Genomic DNA, 19,555 nt, shown 5'->3' on the forward strand with positions numbered 1-19,555 from the left:
CAAATTTATATTGTACCTTGTTGGCAACAAGTCTTTCATATAATAGGTGGGTCCCATCTCTCGTAGCAATACTGTCACTATTTTCACCAGCCCACGAACCATTAAGATGGTCCATCCATTTCTTTTTAATACTTTGCGATGACACGTTCATGATCATCAGCATTTACAAAAAATAACTTCCTGAAACAGCTGCAAACAACTATCTCAATTGTCAAGATTATGGATTTGAACATTACACATGAAAGAAATGTTTAACATCCACATACCTGGTGCAGGCATTTCAGAAGACATTAATTCATACACAAGAAGTTCTTCTATATATCCGTCGTCAGTATTTACATTTTAAAAATAATGGACGTACTGACCAAAACACTGATCTCGCGCAGTATTCATGAAATACACTACAAAATACCTTTTCAACAGCTAAATTTTGATTAAAAAATCAAATTTAAACTAGTACAGTCGCAATAAATACGAATTTTCCTTTAGTTACGGATACATTTGTCATTTTTACATTTTGCAGAACATCAAAGAACGGGAAAACAGCAAGAAGCGTAAGCGAAGTTAACAGTTGACTACCATGAAGCGGACTAACAAGCTGTCGTGATCAATATTTTTGAGTTTTACTTTGTTTTTTATGGGGATACTTTCGAACAAATCTCCTTTCAGCCTTGAAAGAAACAAGACATTTCGATTGAGTAACGTTGCCTTCTTGTGATTGTAGTTATGTAACATGATTACATGGACTGGAAATGTTTAATTGAAATTTGTGTTTTTCGTGGATTTTGATCATCATGAAAAACGGAGGAGAAAAGAAGCTTGAGAAGTGACAATTTCAACTTGACTGAGCGACTGACTACAATGACGTTTTGAACGTATGATAGATATTGATGCCTCTTTTTTGTTGTGTTATACAACCACTATGTGATTCTTCCTTTCATATTTCAACTTTTTACGTAAGATGATTATCATTGCGCTTTTAGAAACCTGTGCCTTTTGCGTACTCAGACTTATAACGTTTACTTTCACTTGGAACTTTTATAGATGTGTGCTCTTGTACACCTTGGGCATCATCCCAAGATTCAATACTGTTACTCGTAACTTCTTTGTTATTATTTTTAGAGACTTCTAATTAATTGATTACTCCCTCCTCAACTGACGAGAAAGCTCCCCAGCAGTGACATTTGTAGACTATAGGCTGCTATAGGCGGCCTCAGGAAAGATTGTGAAGGTCATCTGCGAATCACTTCGACCACTCAATAATAATGAGTATTTATTCCTCTTCAGATAACATAATGGAGTACACGGTAAAAAGCTGTTCTTTAAAGTCATGTTATCAGGTAGTTATGGTTGCCACAACTTGAGGAATTATTACATAATGAGCTCGCTCTGAGTTTATTTCAATGTACTACAAACTAGCTTAGGGATTGGATTGGAGTTGTAGCAGTGGTGGGATAGTTTATAATACTTTCTTTCTCTAATGCTGACAAATGTCTCCAATAAATAGCACTTAAATAATAACAATATAGACGAACATTTAAAATCACCCTGGTGGTACTCGGACCTGAAACCTTCAGTATGGTAGGCGAGAACTGTATACCCCTGCTGACCCTGAGATTAGCTGGATATTTCAGAGGTTGCCTGATACCTGCCTGTTTAGATGAGAACACTTTGAGTGCAGTGCTCCTATTATTAAATTTTAAAAACTTCGTGATTCCACATAAATTTACTACGGTACTACACCTCAACATGCCACATCAAAACCTAGGTCATATGGTAATAAATTTATGTGGAATTACAAAGATTTTTACATTTCATAATTAACAGATGTGACATATCGAAACCTAGGTAGTCCAGTAATAAAATTCTGTAGAATTACGTATTTAAATTTTTTTTATTATGTTCAGTTGACTCCATGAAGTCATGCCAGAAACAATGAATTATACTGTGCTTCTGGAACATTTTGTTAATAGCAGGCTATTGCTGACGCAGGATTTCTCTCCTCCCATCCTTCCCTGATGGGTTAAATGGCCCATTCTGTCAGTTGCTTTATATGAACAGAAATATTAACTAAGTCCATCAATGTAGCCATTCCTCTAGCACATTTTCACACCCTCTACTTTGTAAATTCAAAAACGTTTTTTCTTGGGCCTGAATGTGTTAATGACCTTCCGTCGGTTCTATCTTATATCGTCTGGGGTAGGTGTCATGGGATCTGAAATATCCTCCGCTGATTTTCCCCTCCACTTCTGGCTCTCTATAACACTTATAATACTACTTTGTCTTTAGCATTGGATTCAGGCTCAGAACTAGGTCAAGGCAGATTCCAGGGTGCGACAAAATTTGAAAAGTTATTGAAGAAAAACTATTTTTTTTTATTAAATGATTTAGCATTAATGTGAAAGAAAAGAATTCGTAGCTATGGAAAGGCTAGCTGACAGGAGAGAGGAATGAAGAGCTGCATCAAACCATTCTCAGGATTGTTGACTAATGATGATGATGAACAATTAATCATTAATTTATAAAGTATTAAATAACAATATTAACAAGAATTGCCATGAGAAAAAATTCCCCTGGACCGGGAATCGAACCACGGACCTTTGGCTTTCCGGGCCACTGCGCAGACCACTACGCTATCCAGGTTCTTTAATTCTCATGGCAATTATACCGAGGCTCATGGTACTAGGTGTTAATAATAATATTAATAAAACTTCTAATAACAATATTAATAAAACTTCTTAATAGCAATCATACAGTGTGTAATTTGAACTACTGCATCTCAAAAAAATGGCTTACGGGTGCATTATATTTTAGTGGTGGAGGAGGGAGGTAGAGCAAGAGTGGACCAGTAAAGGGGGTGTGGTAAACTGATCTTTGCTACCCTGACAAAATTCCTGGCTCCGGCTCTGGTTGAATTAACCAAGCGCATTACACTCATGACTAATGTCATATTTTTACCCACTTATTTTCTGTTTTTACCATCTTAATAATCACTACTGTCCGCCCCCATTTTGGGTTCCCTTCACTTTCTTTCCTCTTCCATTTGTTTATATAGTAAAAATTTCCATCAAGTGAAGCTATTGGGGTGCAGAATATCAAAAAATCATTTATGTTGGTGGTTCCTTGATACTTGAACACTATCAGCGTAATCACCCCTCATAATGCCTATGAAATGATTGCAAGTAAGTACCAAAATTATTTAATTACTGGTAGTTAATAACTTTCCGGTTGTTTAAATTAATCATGAAATTCATTAAAATGAATGATGGTATGAACCTACCATTTGGAACGGGAAATTTAAGCATTCATTACGGAATAACACTCATAGATGAGGAAAAGTGAAAATTTATGTGGGAAATAACTTGGCAGATATGAAGTTAAAAATCACTGGATAATTGGATTGGTAAGACCAGAGGATGGAGGTGTTCTATTGCAGGAAAACACAAGAGTCCAATAGGAAATAAACTTTTAATTCTGGGCTATGCACGATACAACGCATGGCGTAGTCCCGCCAACCACTGCCGGGCGTGCCCCGTCCTCACATGTCTTATCCTTGGGACAGGGCTACCACCCTGGATACAACAACTCCCCTCCACTAAAATAACCCTTTACAAACATGAAAATTAAATACATGAAAACATAAGATACATTACATAAGAAAATCATTCAAATATTTTGGTGGCTGCCTTTTTCGTGATGGGCGACTCAAGGGAGTAGAACAAGGCTTAGCCAATACAGGGCTTCTAGGCAAGGGTTCATGAGTATTCTCATGGGTAGCAGATCCTGGACTGTCTGACTCGGAAATATCATTTTGGGGAAGTGGGATTTTAGCAACCTCCTCGGTATTGACATTAGCAGGTGGGGTAAACTCATTTCTCTTATCTTCACAGGACACAATTCTTGGACGAAGGAATTGAAGGGAGACATTTTTTTTTAGTTTCCCATCACACAAGACATCAAAGGACTTGGCACTCACTTGCTTTACTATTGTCGCAGGTTTCCATTGTTTTACATTGTGTTTAACACCCTGTGTCCACACCGTATCACCCTCTTTCAATTCCGGTAATTTAGTGCTATGTTTGGAGGCCACCTTCTCATTACAGGAAGTCACCCGGTCTTCCACAATGCTCATTGGATTTAATAGGGACAACTTTGTTCTAAGCTTCCTCCCCAGGAATAACTCTGCAGGTTCTATCTTAGTTACAGTGTGTGGCGTCGTACGATAAGCCATTAGGAATTTGTTAATCCTACGCTGCAAGGACAATACTTCACATGATTTATCAAGCACCGATTTCTTTAGAGCCTGTTTTACATGCTGCACAGTTTTCTCTGCCTGACCATTTGCTCTTGGTAAGTATGGGGGAGAAAACAGATGTTTGGCACCCATACTAGTAAGAAACTCACTAATTTCTTGGGACTGAAAAGGTGGGCCATTATCGGAGACAAACACTTTAAACAACCCATATGCAGCTGTCATGGACTCAAGTTTTTCAATTACTGCAGAAGAACTTGTTTCCTTCATAATTGCAACAATTGGCCACTTAGAATAAGCATCTACCACAATAAGCAATGTCTTATTTTCTACATAACAAAAGTCGGCATGAACTCTCTCCCACTTAGATTTTGGCCATGCCCAAGGAGAAAATGGTATTTGAGGAAGTGAGTTTTGGACCTGTTGACATGGCTCACAAGAAGCTACCATAATTTCAATGTCCTGGTCAAGAGTGGGCCAATAGACATAACCACGAGCAAGTGCTTTCATTTTACTCATTCCTGGGTGTTGATCATGCAACAAATTTAAGACATCACGTTGTAGAGCTTTTGGGATACAAACTTTCGAACCATAGGTGACACACTGGTTATTAATAGAGAGTTCTAACTGTCTCTTAAAGTAAGGTTGTAACCGCAGATCATCACATTTAGAGGGCCAGCCATGCTGGATGTACATCCGTACTTTTAATAAATCAGGATCTTTTTCTGTGGCTAGCACAATCGACTGGGCATTCAAAGGTACACCTAATGTCTTAACTAAACATATTACATTTTCAGGAGACTCCACTGGTGTATCATCTGCCAATGGAAGTCTGCTTAAAACATCAGCATGAGGGATATTTATCCCTTTTTTATACACAATCTTAAATCTGTAGCCATGCAGTAATACTGCCCAACGCTGAAGACGTGCAGCAGCGAGGGGCTTGACACCAGTCTTTGACCCAAAAATTATTGTGAGAGAACTGTGGTCAGTAACCAGTTCAAATTCTCTCCCCCAAAGAAATTTGTTAAAATGGGTGACACCAAAAATTACTGCTGCAGCCTCTCTCTCCACTTGAGCATAATTGCGTTCGGTGGAGGTAAAAGTTTTTGAGGCAAAGCCCACTGGGCGCTCTTCCCCTGAAGGGAGAATGTGAGATAGAACTGCCCCAGCCCCAACTTGAGAGGCATCACAAGTTAGTCTAATAGGTAACTTAAGGGAATAAGGAATAAGTACCTGGCTACTACTAAGGGCTGTCTTACATTTTGCAAAGGCTTCCTTTTGTTCTTTACCCCAAGACCAAGGGAAATCTTTCTTCAATAGTTTATTTAAGGGTTCCATAAAAGTAGATGCATCTGGGAGGAATTTATAATAGAATTTGACAGCTCCTAGGAAACTACTCAACTCAGACACATTTGAAGGCGCACCCATATTCACAATAGCCTTAACCTTAGATTCTTCAACATGTAACCCATGAGAATCTAGCACATGACCTAAAAATATGACTCTGTTAACAAAAAATTCACACTTAGGTACGTTAATGACAATGTTATGTTGGGCCAATCGCCCTAATACCTGTTTTAAAACAGAGGAACAGTCACACCAATTTTCAGCATAAATAAGAATATCATCAAGATACACAAATAAGTTAGGAATACCCTGTAAGATTTTTTCAACGGTTTGCTGGAAAATAGCGGGCGCAGAAGCTATCCCATACAGCATTCTCTTTACTTTAAAACAACCTACATGGGTGCTCAAAGTTAATATAGATTGTGATTCTTTACCAACGGCTAACTGTAGATATGCCTGAGAAAGATCAATTTTACAGAAACACTCACCTTTTAGTAAAGACAAATCGTCTATCAGTGGTAGTGGGTAATGATCCATACTCAGACAACGGTTTACTGAACAACTGTAATCCCCACAGATTCTCACCTCGCCATTGGATTTCGGGACCACTACAATTGGAGTACCCCACTGTGTGTTGGTCGTGGGCTCCAAAATCCCTTGTTCAACCATTTTTTCCAACTCTTTTCTTACCTTGTCTCGCAATGGAATAGGCACTTGTCTATGAGATACAAAAACTGGTACAGAATCTGGTTTCAATACAATCTGGGCGACATAACCCTTGATTAGCCCAGGCTTTCCAGAGAATACAGAAGGGAACTCTTTCTTAAGATCCTCTAACACAGTTTTACCATTGGCAACCACATTTACAGCTTTCTTTGGGAAAAGACTGTACCAATTTATAGGAAGCACTTCTAGCCACGGAAGACCCATCAAGCAATGAAACTTCCCTTTGTGCACAACCAGAGGTAACACATATTCAATTCCTTCAAACATAACATTAACCTGACATTCGCCGAGTAATGATAAGGGGGCACTGGAACAATTGTATAACATAGAGGTGGGCGTCAACTTCAAGTGGCTTAAATGTTTCTTATAAATATCTTCTCCTACACAGGATGCATCTGCGGCCGAATCTATTTGCATAGTTACAGGTGCACCATTAATCTGAACAGTCAACGTGCGCCGATTTCGTTGAGTTCCCTGCACTTGATGCAACTGCAACAACCCCACATACCTGTGGCAGTCTTCGTCACTAGATTCCTCTGGTGTCTGTTCTAGCACGGATTTTACCATCTTTTTCATTTTGAACTTATCTTTACTCTTTTGACGGCAGAATTTCACTGAATGCCCGTCCTTGCCACAATGGGTACACTTCAAAGGCTTGTCACATGAGTTAGCATAGTGAGGCCCTCCACAATTAAAACATTTCACAATGTTCTTTGGTGATAATGGCTTACAGTGAGGTTGAGATCTCTTATTAATTACCGAAACTGAGGCAGGACTATCCCCAGTGCTTTTGGCGTATTCCGCAGATCCTTCCATATAGCACGCTTTGGCCACGAATCTCTTAAAAGGAACATTTTCGCCAGCCAATTTAGTGGTTATTTCTTCACTATTAAGACCATACAGAAATTGGTCAATTAATCTATCTTCCATACTGTTCCCAAAATCACAGGTGGCAGCCAACTTCTTTAACGCCAGGGCATACTCCGAAAAACTTTCATTGGGTTCACGAACACGACGTTGAAAGATCAGCCTCTCAGCACGAAAGAAGCGCACCGGTGTAAATATGGTCTTAAGCTCCTCCACTAATTGTTCGTAAGTCAGCTGGTCCGGTGTGAGAGGGTGAAGATTCACAGCTAGCTTCTCCAATGCTGCCCCTCCTATGTGACCAATTAAGAAATCCTTCTTGCCGAGATCCTCAACAGGAGGACGTAATGTCCTCATATAGCTGTTTAGGCGCAGAAGGTAGGTCGAGATGCTCTCGACACTTTGATCAAAAACTCCTATACTCATATTTAGGCAATAGGTCCGTGAAGATACAGAATGGCACGTACCACAGGCGCGGTCGACCGATCAGTTTTTTTTTTCCCGAAACTCACGTAAAGCCTCAACCACACGACACATAACCCACGACAGTATCGGACTCCAAATATCCCGTCCTCGTCGCCAAATTGTTCTATTGCAGGAAAACACAAGAGTCCAATAGGAAATAAACTTTTAATTCTGGGCTATGCACGATACAACGCATGGCGTAGTCCCGCCAACCACTGCCGGGCGTGCCCCGTCCTCACATGTCTTATCCTTGGGACAGGGCTACCACCCTGGATACAACAGGAGGAAAAAACTTAGGATGGTAAATAGTAATTGAAAAAGTCAATATCGCATAGGTCTTCACAAGTAAATCATGTATGGCATGAAAAAACATTAAACCCTGAAAATGCATAATGTCGTTACACCATGTCTTTACCAGTCATAATGGGACACACCTACGCCTTGAGTAAGTGCTACTTAATCAGGTGATGACAAAACAATGAGTCTGAGCTACAGCTTTCTTGTAACTGCTGCAGATCTTGCTAGAAGCAACAAATAGTCTACCAAGGCCTCAGAGACTCAGATTAACTCTATCTTAACCCACTTCCAGAAAAGTCCGTAGTATTGATTGACAAAATTAAATTTGGGCCACTAAATATGCTAAATTAGGTATTACCTTCATTTTTCGCCTGTGCACAATTTGTAAACGCCGCTGGTTAAGGAAAGGCTAGTATAGTACAGTGGCAGCTCAACATGGATTGAGAGAGGTTCAGGATTAGGAGAGAAAGAATGATACATTGTTATTAATACACTAGATTCCGGTTAATTGGGACATATCGGGACTTGTGCACTTTGCCCCAATTAAGCATTGCTCCAATTAGGCAAACTCTCGTATATGGGCATGAAAAACTTTGAAATGGTAGAAAGAAGACTAAAGAACGTTTATAATGCAACCTAAGTTTATTAAAGTATTAGTTTGATTAATAAATGAGCGAGTTTAGTAAATTTATTATCATTTTTAAGAATTATAACAATTTAGCTGCAAATATTTCTCACAGCCTCGGGCGATGCTGAATGAATGTCTTTTACTAACCCAGTCAACACAGTATTCGTAATGAGGTCTTATATGAACTCATACGTTGGACTCCTTTAAGATTCCACATTAAGAGACATGAAAGGGCCTTTAAGACCTCACACTTCATGAGGTCACATGAATGATGTCTTTAAGACCGCATACTTCATAAAGTCTTGAAGACCTCACACTTCATGTGGTCTTCAAGATCACACACACATGAGGCCTGAAAAATCAAGTCATGTATATGTTAATGAATTATAATTTCAATCGTAATTATATATTTCTGCGTGTATAATATTTTTTCTTCCTTCAATTAACTCTTCATATTAAGAGATGGGTTCGTAAACTTCTCCCTCCGATTTTATTAAATAAGCTGACACTTCCACTTTCCGCTAGGTCCGCCATTGTGTTGCCGTGTTATTCTACTGCCTTGAGCTCAGACGTCTAGTTTATGATTAATATCGTGTGTACTCCATGGCCTAGTTCTTGCTCGTGTTTTTCCTTGTGTCTACGAACGTGAATCAGGATTCCATCGGATCTGAGATCGGCACGAACTTGTGGACATCATGATGTGTTACGTGCACGGAGACTTGGAAGGTAAGTTTCAATGATTTTATGTGTCCGATTCTTTTTCCACTTGTTAATGAGAAAACTCATTAATATTTCTATTTTCCAAGCTGGTTAAGTTCGTGCTTATCATTGATTATCGGTAAATATATCCATGTACAATTTTTAGGTGGAACACGTTATGTAACGTGCCTTTGTTGTTGTTCATGTTTCATTTCATTCATTCATCGTATCCTTATAAATTTGCTGTTATCGCATTTTAAATTATCTCCGCTAATATAGACTATCTCCATCATATCTAGTACGTGTTCAAGCAATGTTTTTATTATCTCGGGTTCACAAAACAGTTTTCCCTAAGATCATTGAAGTTTATATACTTCTCAGTTCTCAAAATCATGACGTAAACAAACAAAAGTGCTAACCGATTTATAATTTGCTTGATTTCACTTCGTAATGTAACTTATGGAACGGTAAAGCATGGAAATAACGTTCACCATGTATTTAAGTTAACTTCTAAGAGCATTCTAATGCAATAGGAATGTAATTAAGTGTAAGAGTTAATCAAAAGTAGTTCACTAATTCGGTTACTCCTAAAATTAACCAAGTTAAAACGGTCATCTTCGGTGCTAAAACCGGCCCTGGGAGTATTTAGGGACTGCTAATGAGATAAATAGTCTTTATCTGGTTTATTTGATGTTATCATGTTATCAATTATAACTCTCAACAAACTTAAGTTCAATGTTTTTTTGCAGCCTCTCTTATGAAATGGAACCCGACATCAGCAAGTAGTGTCGCCTTGAAGAGAGTGGAGAGGCAGTGGCTGTATCAAGCGGAGACCGCGTAAAGTATGCAGAGAAGAAGAATTCAAAAACTCGTGATGTTTGTTTATTGACTTAATATTATGAAGAATAAATTTATAAATATCATGAAGTTGTCTATTCCATTTTGTTTTTCTGCCGTACTTCCACCTATGGTTCTCATTAAATGTATTATTTTGCTTTATTTTAATTGGATACGTCGGGTACTTATGTCATCGGAGAATTTTCTTAAATAAAGGTGCGTAAAGTATTTTGAAATCTTAATTAATGGGCTGGTAGGGGCCCCGGCGTTTTTGTAGGCTATTTCAAAGCCATCTATCGGAATTATTACGAAGTGGGTAATTTTTCTGGTTCTCCAGGTAGTTCCATTATCACACACGTCGAGGCGCCACATTTGCGCCTATATCATATTGGAACTGTTATAGGAGTCCTATAAGACCTCTTGACTGAGCTCCTTCAGAGTCGTGTGAGACCGCGAAAAGAATTCCCATACGAGTGCATATGACCTCACGGAGACATCATTATGAGGCCATTTGGGACTCTTTTGTAGGAGTCCTACAAATTCGTCAGACTTCTTTATGACCTCATGCATGAGTCATACGTGTTTACTGGGAAGTCCTAATAAAGAAAAGTCCTATCCCCTTACGGATAGTTTATCAGTAAGAGATTTCAAAATAGGGTAAGAATAGGAACATTTGTGAAAAATAAGAGTAAATCAAAAGAGGAAAATATAAAAAAGTAGTATTTTTTAAAACAAAAAATTTTAATTTCTTCGCGAGTATAGAGTCTATGTCACCGACACATGGCCCAATAAAGCGGCTTGCTGTCCAAGCGGAGAGTACTCTCGGATATTCCTCTATTGGGTTCTGTTCTTCAAGATCTGCCCCAATTAAGCTGCTGCCCCAAGTAACCGGTGGACCCATTAAGCGGAATCTACTGTAGTTTAAGAGTATACATATGTCATGGCAGGCAATGACATGTAAGGTGTAAGCAGGGCAATTGAGCGTGATGAACTATGAGGATCAAGCAGTTCACTTGAGTGAAGTATTCTAAAAAATGGAATCGAACCATAGTGAATTCCGTGCTTTTCTCAATAAAGGTTATCTGCTGGTAATAATAGATTAGCTGTATGGTAATTAAAATGGAGAACAACACACTGTAATGCATATCACCCCACCTATCCTCATTTTCACACTGAATTTTAGAATTCACCTTTGCTTGGCATAATTCCTAATACTCTTCATTATATAATCCATGCATTACGTGTGGTCAGTTCTATTTTACTAAGATAGTTCAAGTTCCTTTAATGGACCCTCCAAAAATCCATTGATGATAATTTAAAATCATTGTTGGTCTGAAATTGTGTTTCAGCTTTAGGTAACTGTTTTTTTATCCCAGAAAATTTCCTCTGGTCTAACTTAATCAAATAATTAAACCCAACCTCCAACCATACAGATATTCCATGTATTCAGCATTCAATGAAATTTTAAGTATTTGACAAATTAACACTTTCGCCAGAATACCGGGTGTTTCTAAATGAATATCGGGGTTTTCACGCTTTATAATATTTATTACACTAAATTTACATCTATAAATGATACATCAAATGAAAGAGCAACTCAAACAGTTTATTTTTATTGTCAACAATGTGCATGTGCACTCACTTTTTCTGCTGCCATCCGTTAGAAAGCACTAGTTGCGAAGAAGGCGACTAATGAACAAAAAGGTTTTTGTGCTTAATAGTTTGCTAAGATTGAATCTGCAGTTATTGTCTAACGTGTATTCCGTATTAAGTTTGGTTGCGATCCTTCAGGTGATTATAAAATCCATGCCTCCACTGCAAGCAGACCATTCTGAATTAATTAAACATGATTAAAGCAGCTGTTGCAACAAATACTCTAGAGACGTTTGGGAGGAACTCTCATTTTGTCTTTATGTGTATCATGTGATGAATAGAGCACACATTAAAAATTTGTAGGCTATTATATAAAACTGTTTGAGTAGCTCTTTCACATGATGCATGATTTATAGCTGTAAGTTAAGCGTAATAAATGTTAGAAAAAGTTAAAACCCCGATATTCATTTGTAAACACCTGGTATAATGACCCAAGTCAATAGTGCATTTTCACTTACGTTTATGTGTCTACAATTTAATAAAGAAATAAAAGTGGAGTATTATTATATTTAGTTTTATTAGAATCATCAGTGTAACATTTGGTTCATAGGTCATATGAAATAGAAAAAAAATAAGAAGGAAGTACAAGGTACCATCCTAACCACCTACGGTTGGCTATTAATCAGTGCATTAATTATCCATCTATCAATATGTGTTTTATATGTATAAAGAGGACAACAAGAGACTAAGATATTCTAAATATTATCACTGGCAGAAATGCATCTAGAAATCAAAATGCCTAAAATTGTTCTCTATATGGTACAAATATGGTTTGTTTTCATTGTATTTTCACCTTTTTTGCACTGATTTGACATTTTCAGGTGCTTTCAATAGATCAGTCAAAAAAACAGTACACATTTTAAATACAAAAATTATGTCCAGAACTTGATATTACAAAGTGAAATAGAGAAGACAAGCTCTTATGGACATCCTTACACCTTTTTCAGATACAAATGAATGTGGAGAAAAGAATAATTTCAATATGTTCATGACATTATCTAAACAATTACACTTGTTTGCACACATTCTGATTCTTGCTCCATAGACCAGGCCCACTCCTCAATAATTCAAACATCCACACGCTGAACTACGCACAATCTTCCTTAACACTTAAGTGTCACAATATCCACATTTTTCTAATCCACAAAAATCAAAACATCGGTTTGTTTCATTACTTTTTCACAATTTTCGGGACAATTAAGTAAGCAAAATGGATGACAGGTAATCCATTACTATCCAAGTGATCAGGGTGGCTACAGGAAGGGAATTTATTGCACAATATTTCCTTTTTACCAATCCCAGATATTAAAATGAAAGATGAATACCCCTTTAAAATGGAACGATAATATTTTACAATATTATTGATCAAAAGTGTACCCAATTGTATGTACATATAACCACCCAGTTACATAGTTAATGATGTGCCAGATTCAGCAATATCTCTCTTTGGGGAAAAGCCGCAGTAGAAAACACTTCATCAAGCATATGATAACCCCATACAAATCTGAATGATTTTTAAATCAACCAATTTTGTTTCCAAATCGTGGGAAACTCCACCATAATTTTAGCCTTTGAAAAAGACAATTCACAAGCCAATTAGTTACCACCAAAGCAAGTGTTGATCTGTGTGTCATAAATTCCCCACCATTACAAAGATACAACAGAAAAAGTGAAAAATACTTTTGTCACAAGATCAAATAATTAACTAATTAGTCTGAAATTTACTGAAATGAAAATAGTCTAATGACAAGGCTAAGCCTCACCATTTCAATACATTATTTTAAAAAGTCTTATGCTAATATGACAGGGTGGAAGCAAATCAAAAAATATATTTTGCTACCAATACCTCTAAATACACTGTTGTTATAGCCTGAAACATAAGTTCGTATTCAAGTTATAGGGCACATAAAAACAGTTAACACCACAAAGGAAATACCTTTCCATAAATGTTTTACATAAGTCCCATTCATTTAATCCATTTAATCTCAAATATGACATTAAGATAGGCAGAGATGATAATGTACACATCAAAGCACCTCAAAACCAAACACACTGCTTATACTCAAAATACTTTAAGGTTCAAGGTGCCTTTTTAAAAGTACGCCTGAAGTCCAGGAGTAATTACCTCAAGAAATAAGACTCACAAGATTAACATAGAGCTCACAGAATAGTACAGAAAGTAATAGCACCTCAAAAATTAACCAAAATGGGAGTAGTAAATGAAAATACCTTGAACTGAGAAAAAAAGACTAAGCGACCAATGATTTCATTTAATATTTTATGTCACCCATTAAAAGTAATATGAAAAATAAACAATGTTATGAAGCAATGCAGAATGACTAATGACAATTAACTAGACAAGGATATTTAAAATATCAACAGCCACAGAGAATTTAACGTTGGTATCAAAATTGTTTTTTTTTTGCTCTTGATCTGTTAATTAGAAGCATCAAGGAATTTTCAATATAAATATTAGATAATATGGTGTATCTACCACAGCACTGTGAACACAAAAACTGGTGCACACATTTGTATTGTGCTTCATAATGAAAATTATTCACAAACATCTCACTTTTCTTCAATGCTAAAAACATCAAATTACGAGAATTCACCATGTTTTCTTGATGCATAAGGAAACCATCCTTCATATAAAACCACATAATGCATCCGGCATTGCAAATCAAAATGAAAAATAAGTAATAAATATACTTAAATTCATTGGCACAGAAGTTTCAATAGGTATAAGCAAATTACTGCATCAAAGATCATAGACAAATGTGGCCATAATTGCACAGAATCACTCTAATAAAATGGTAGAAAAACTAATGATATCAAGTTTATGCCAATTGATATGATTAATTTCCAAAAGTATTCAAATTATATACATAGAAAGCTGGTAGGAATGAGCCTATATAAAATTAAATTGAAGATTTATCATAGGGTAAGCACAGACATTTCTTGAGAATCCCATAAATATATTTAAATTCTTTAATCTATCAAACTTACACAAGCTAATGCTGATTACTTTGCATTTCAGCAAGCTTTAAACATAGGTTTACACATAAAATGCAACTTTTACACAAAAATCCCTTGCTAAAAGAGAATCATTTATTGTCCTCACTTTAAATATGAGAGTGTAAGAATTTATATAGCTATGTATTAATATTTATATATAGATGAACAAAAAGAGACACCTCACTACTAAATTTCTTTTTCCCCAGTCACGTCTTCCACTAGACTAAACCCAAATCTTCCACCACCCATCCATATACTTTGATTCCCCAGACGTTCACACAAAGAAAGTATTTTATGTTTTGATGGGCACGGCCAGAGGGGGAGAATAGTTAACTACACTTAAACCACCATTTTCATCCCTAAACACACACACTCGGTGGCGATTACATCTAAGGGCTCCACTTAAATTTCATTAGATTAACTTAGGTCTGTGGGGACGTCACCACCAGCCAGTGGTGGTACAGGTACGACTTTCGTAGTCTGCACTTTCGTCCATCCCCACGCCGCAACCACCTCCACCACCGACCCACCCACTCCCTGCTGATCCACCCCCACCCCCTCCTGCGGCACCACCTCCTCGCCCTGTGCCACCGTAGCCCACAGGCCCGGCCTCCGGGCAAAGCGCCCTTCACGCTGTGTGGAGTCTCCGATAAGTCTCCAGCAGCTCATTGGCCGTCGCTACCCCGCCTCCCCCTCCAGGTGCACCTGCTCCTGCTGCGACGACTACTCCCTGTTGTTGTTGCTGCTGCTGCTGTTGCTGTTGTTGTTGTTGCTGCTGCTGTTGTTGTTGTTGTTGTTGCTGTTGTTGTTGTTGCTGCTGCTGTTGTTGTTGCTGCTGTTGTTGGGGTTGTTGCGGAGGGGGAGGGGGGGAAAGATATGCTGCAGCCGTGGCCGTTGGTGCAGGTGCTGTGGGATTCGCCGTAACTACTACTGTTGGTGCTGGGACAATGGGCGAACTCAGCCCCGGGCTCTGGCCCGCTACCGCTTGCGCTGCAACTGATGCCTTGTTGCGCGTGTGTCGTAATCGATGGGTCGCAAGATACTGCCTCACAGCAAATGTCTTGCCACATGTTTCACAGCGGTAGGGACGCTCACCACCCGGGGCACTGGCACCTGCGTGACCACTTCGGTGCATTAGGTAGTAATGTTTAACAACGAAGGACTTTCCTGTGGAGACAGAGACGAAAACTTTATTGAAACTTCAGTGATTAAAGGAAATCAAATTAAAACACCTAAAGAGTAATGAGAAAGATTATATTGTACATTCAGTGCACTCCCATACCAATAAAACTGAATAGGACTTTTAAATACTTAAAAAACAAAAAAAATTACTAAGTGCATCCTCACCTCACCAATCAGGAATTGGTATATCATACACGTGAATTGAAAATTTCACAATGTACTGCATCTGTATTAGAATATGGAGAGAGAATTCATTCAAAAACTGCAGGGGCGCAAAAGTGAAAGGATCAATAAAAAGGAAGAGAGAGATATCATGGTCTTTAAATATCAGCCTAAGTAATAATTATAATCATGGCATTTAATTATTTACAAGATTAAGCAAATTTCATCCCAGTATTACCTCATGCAACAAAAAATGCAGTAGAAGAAGAGAGACAATAGCTGTGCTTTTATGAGAAAACCCAGGGGCATTCCTGCGTTCTTAACCATCACGATTTCCAATTTTCAGGATTGAAACCAGGCCATTTCATTATGAGGGGAAAAAGGCAGTTAAAATATATTTAGCAAAATAACATATTAGTTAACGATAGATGTCTTTTTTTCAGTAGATAATAAAATTACTTTTCATCAGCATTAGAATTTATATCCACAGACAGCAACACCTTAATAAAAATAGTAAATGGGAAATGGGCCTAGGAAATCCATCAATCTCATGAGGAAGAATGGTTTCTTTCCACAGAAGTCTTACAAAGAGTATTCCACGACAGAAAAAAGTAATGACAAGAAGTAAAAAGGGATGACATTCACAACAGAAAATTATATTATTTGTTATAATTCCAAAATGGTCTATAAACAGAGGATCAAAACACAAAATTATGCATTTGTATATGCCAAAGTTAGTCTTGTAATATCAGCAAGCTGGGAGAAAAACTTCCATTCTGGAGAAAAATATGTAATATAATTTGAAAATTCTCACCCTCAACAACAGGATTTCAAACACAGAAAGATGGTAGACTCATAATTCATGTAAGCTAGGGATACCTAGCTATTTGCCTTTCCTGAGCTTTTTTTGTGGCTAGTCTTGAGAAGAAAGACAAAGCAGATACAATTATTAGAAAATTATCAAAATGCCAGGAAATACATTTACTCATGAAATGATGAATACAGCATATACCTGAGGTGGTTTCAATGAATTGAATGATTTACACTTAACCTATTTAGTGTTCACCAATAGGAAGAATACCACATTACATAGTCTTAGGCCAACTAAGGGAAGGAAAACTCAACTTCAGATTTATGGTTTGTAGAACGAAAGATAAGATGTAAAGGAAATCAAATACTGGTGCACATTAAGCAACAGACATGTTAAAGGTAATGAGAATAGCAGCTTCAGAAATTAATATCCTACCCACTTCATTCTGAATCAGACTATGAGGTCCTTACGGTGAACTTAGGATAAACATACTTGTAATATCTTGTTCAAATAAATAGAAGAAAAAGGTGAATAAAACAAATTAAAGGCAACAGAGTGAAAAGTGCAAGGGAAAAAAGACTGAGAAAATCTGTTTAAAGAGGACATTTTGAAGACTGATGGTTAAAATGATGGAACATCTATAACTTGAAACAGACTTGAATTTCGCCTGAGCTGCACTCAAAAGAAATGGCCAGTAGGGAAGTATTCATGTATGTATAGCTTAGGCCAACAACTAAAAACATTGTTGGACATTTTAACCATAACACATTGTGGACAGCATTAATTGATGTAGTCCTCCCATCCAGTAAGTTCAATCTTTCTCAGTTCTATCTTTCCCAGAAACTATCTAATCTGAATCCCCGGCATGACTGAAATCTTTGGTCAACTCCCTTTTACCATTCAGTACAGTCCATAATCTTAAGGATGAGTATTTATAGCAATACCAGAATTTCCTTACACAGATGCAGTTTTTGTGATATTCTCAACTCTTAGAGGATCTGATGGTTCAAAGAATAAAAATCTCTCATAATTCTAGTTCCTCATATTATTAAAATAAAAAGGGTACACATAACCTTCACAAATATAATGATACAGAAAGTCCATAATTTAAAACTGAAACGTTCTTATATGCATGCCAATTTGGTGCTGCACAATAAAATATGTATTCATAATGGGACTTGATACATATCTTTTTCCTTGCGTTAGGCTACAATTCTCTTCTTTTGAATAGCAGATAATTTTTAATTATTTTAAAATGAAGAAAATATGAATTCAAGCACGCACATACAAAATTGAGTGCAATTGATCTTAAAAATTTGGATCTATTTTATACTGCTTTGATAAACATCATATCAGTATGCAACTGCAACAGAAATCATGGACTCACATAAACAACAAATGAAGAGGGGAGGCAGGAAAATACTGATGCCCAAAAGTGAAAATAGCAACATGGAAAATGTTTCTATTCCAGTCTTATTCTATTTGCTTAAAAAAAATTTTTGAGTAGCTTATAGTGTTTTAACATTTGCTAAAAAATGAAACTAATTTTGAGCAAATGGTACCATTAATTGCTCTAAATCACTGTTACATTTAAATTCAAGCTGGTACATTGCGGTGCATAGCAGCTAACAGTTTTCAAAGGATTCTCTCCAAGTAATAGTAAAATGAAAAGAGAAATAATTTCCATATTGCAGAACAATCATTACACCTAAAACTCAATACAAAAACTTAAAAATATAAACTCTTACACTCTTAGCCCTTAATATTTTACATCAGCCTGCAATCATGCAAATTAATCATAAAACAGCTAAATTCCATGCACAAAACTTTCGATACCGTATCATATCAAAGAAAGTGATATGATAACAAATATTCCTAATATACCCTATTAATATCCATACCCAAACTGCCACATATATGTATATAATTTCGTTATGACAAATTATGCAAGAATAAGAACACTACTGCCAAACCAATCATGCAACTTACTCACATTTCCTTTAGAGTCCATGTAAAGCCATTCCCCTCTTCAAGGTCAAAAATGACCTTCCAATAATAACACACAGGGAGTTCAACCAATTGATATAGGCAGGGCAATGGACTATTGAGTTATGCTCAAGAGCCATCACTTTGTCCGAACTGGACTTGCCAAAGGCATGCTAATAAAGGTAGAGAACTTAGTATATATAAGTTATGCTGGAGTGCAGACAGAAATGGATTTGACTAAAAAATGCTCTGGAAATTATTTATAGGAGGCTGTTCTTTCCCAGCTTATAACAGACCAATTTATGTGCCTACCCACATTTATATGAATCAGTAGCAATTCAAAAGATTTCCTCGATAGCATCAAGGCTGATTCAAGCCATCTACTGCAGCCTACTGTATATAGGCCAATTCACATGCAGCTAACAAATTCAAATGATTAATGAGAAGGCCAATTAAATGTGATTGGTTTGAATCATTACCATCACCTAGTCTTTTTTTTTCTAGGAAAGTGACAACAGTAGGAGGGGATGAAATTGATAGCACATGCGCACCCTACCTATTAAAGTTCAACAAATGGATCATGTTACACTATACAGAAGATATAATGGAGAGCACTGCCATGTAATTT

General features: G+C 37.1%; 2 protein-coding genes across 6 annotated transcripts in view; both read right to left on the bottom strand.

The window, feature by feature from the left end:
• The window catches only part of LOC124167339 (probable E3 ubiquitin-protein ligase HERC1), a 110,834-nt gene extending 110,288 nt beyond the window's left edge, over positions 1-546 (bottom strand). For both annotated transcript variants that reach the window (XM_046545334.1, XM_046545333.1), the window contains exons 1-2: positions 267-546; positions 17-189 (exon numbers count right to left, since the gene is read on the bottom strand). In XM_046545334.1, coding sequence (XP_046401290.1) covers positions 17-163 — 147 coding nt within the window. In that variant the 5' untranslated portion in view covers positions 164-189; positions 267-546. The remainder of the gene's footprint in view (positions 1-16; positions 190-266) is intronic.
• An 11,723-nt stretch (positions 547-12,269) lies between these two features.
• The window catches only part of LOC124167225 (zinc finger and SCAN domain-containing protein 21-like), a 61,504-nt gene continuing 54,218 nt past the window's right edge, over positions 12,270-19,555 (bottom strand). For all 4 annotated transcript variants that reach the window (XM_046545099.1, XM_046545098.1, XM_046545100.1 and 1 more), the window contains one exon: positions 12,270-15,953. In XM_046545099.1, the coding sequence (XP_046401055.1) occupies positions 15,415-15,953 (539 nt within the window). In that variant the 3' untranslated portion in view covers positions 12,270-15,414. The remainder of the gene's footprint in view (positions 15,954-19,555) is intronic.

Source organism: Ischnura elegans, chromosome 10 (genome assembly GCF_921293095.1).
Source record: "Ischnura elegans chromosome 10, ioIscEleg1.1, whole genome shotgun sequence".
Taxonomy (NCBI): Eukaryota; Metazoa; Arthropoda; class Insecta; order Odonata; family Coenagrionidae; genus Ischnura; species Ischnura elegans.